This window comes from Myotis brandtii, unplaced genomic scaffold (genome assembly GCF_000412655.1).
Source record: "Myotis brandtii unplaced genomic scaffold, ASM41265v1 scaffold441, whole genome shotgun sequence".
NCBI lineage: Eukaryota > Metazoa > Chordata > Mammalia > Chiroptera > Vespertilionidae > Myotis > Myotis brandtii.
In genome coordinates, this window is record NW_005366873.1 from 1712242 (window position 1) to 1712877 (window position 636).

At 67.5% G+C, this 636-nt stretch overlaps 1 protein-coding gene across 1 annotated transcript in view; it reads right to left on the reverse strand.

Annotated features, from left to right (window-relative positions):
- ADRB1 (adrenoceptor beta 1) overlaps window positions 1-634 on the reverse strand; it is a gene marked incomplete at both ends in the record, with an annotated part of 1087 nt that extends 453 nt beyond the window's left edge. Inside the window, one exon of the mRNA XM_014546411.1 lies at window positions 4-634. Coding sequence (XP_014401897.1) covers window positions 4-634 — 631 coding nt within the window. The remainder of the gene's footprint in view (window positions 1-3) is intronic.
- Window positions 635-636: the final 2 nt, after the last annotated feature.

Sequence of the window (636 nt, forward strand, 5' to 3'; positions counted from 1 at the left end):
TGTCTCTCTTCTTCACCTGCTTCTGGGCCTCGCGGAACACCCGCAGGTACACGAAAGCCATGATGCACAGGGGCAGGTAGAAGGAGACCACGGACGAGGCGATGGCGTAGGCCCGGTTCGTGACGAAGTCGCAGCACTTGGGGTCGTTGTAGCAGCGGCGCGCCTCGTCGCCCTCGGCCCGCCACCAGTGCATGAGGATGGGCAGGAAGGACACCAGGGCCGAGATGGCCCACACGGTGCACACGAGGGCCCGCGCCCGCGCGCGGGTCAGCAAGCTCTGGTAGCGGAAGGGCGAGGTGATGGCGAGGTAGCGGTCCAGGGCGATGACGCACAGGGTCTCGATGCTGGCCGTCACGCACAGCACGTCCACCGAGGTCCAGAGCTCGCAGAAGAAGGAGCCGTACTCCCACCGGCCCCACACCACGAGCGTGGCCCCGAACGGCACCACCAGCAGCCCCATGACCAGGTCGGCGCTGGCCAGGGAGATGATGAAGAGGTTGGTGAGCGTCTGCAGCCGCGGCGTCTTGGCGATGGCCACGATCACCAGCACGTTGCCCGCCACGATGAGCAGCACGATGAGCGCCATCAGCAGGCCCATGCCGGCCGTCCACTGCTGCGACAGTGGCGCGGGGCCCT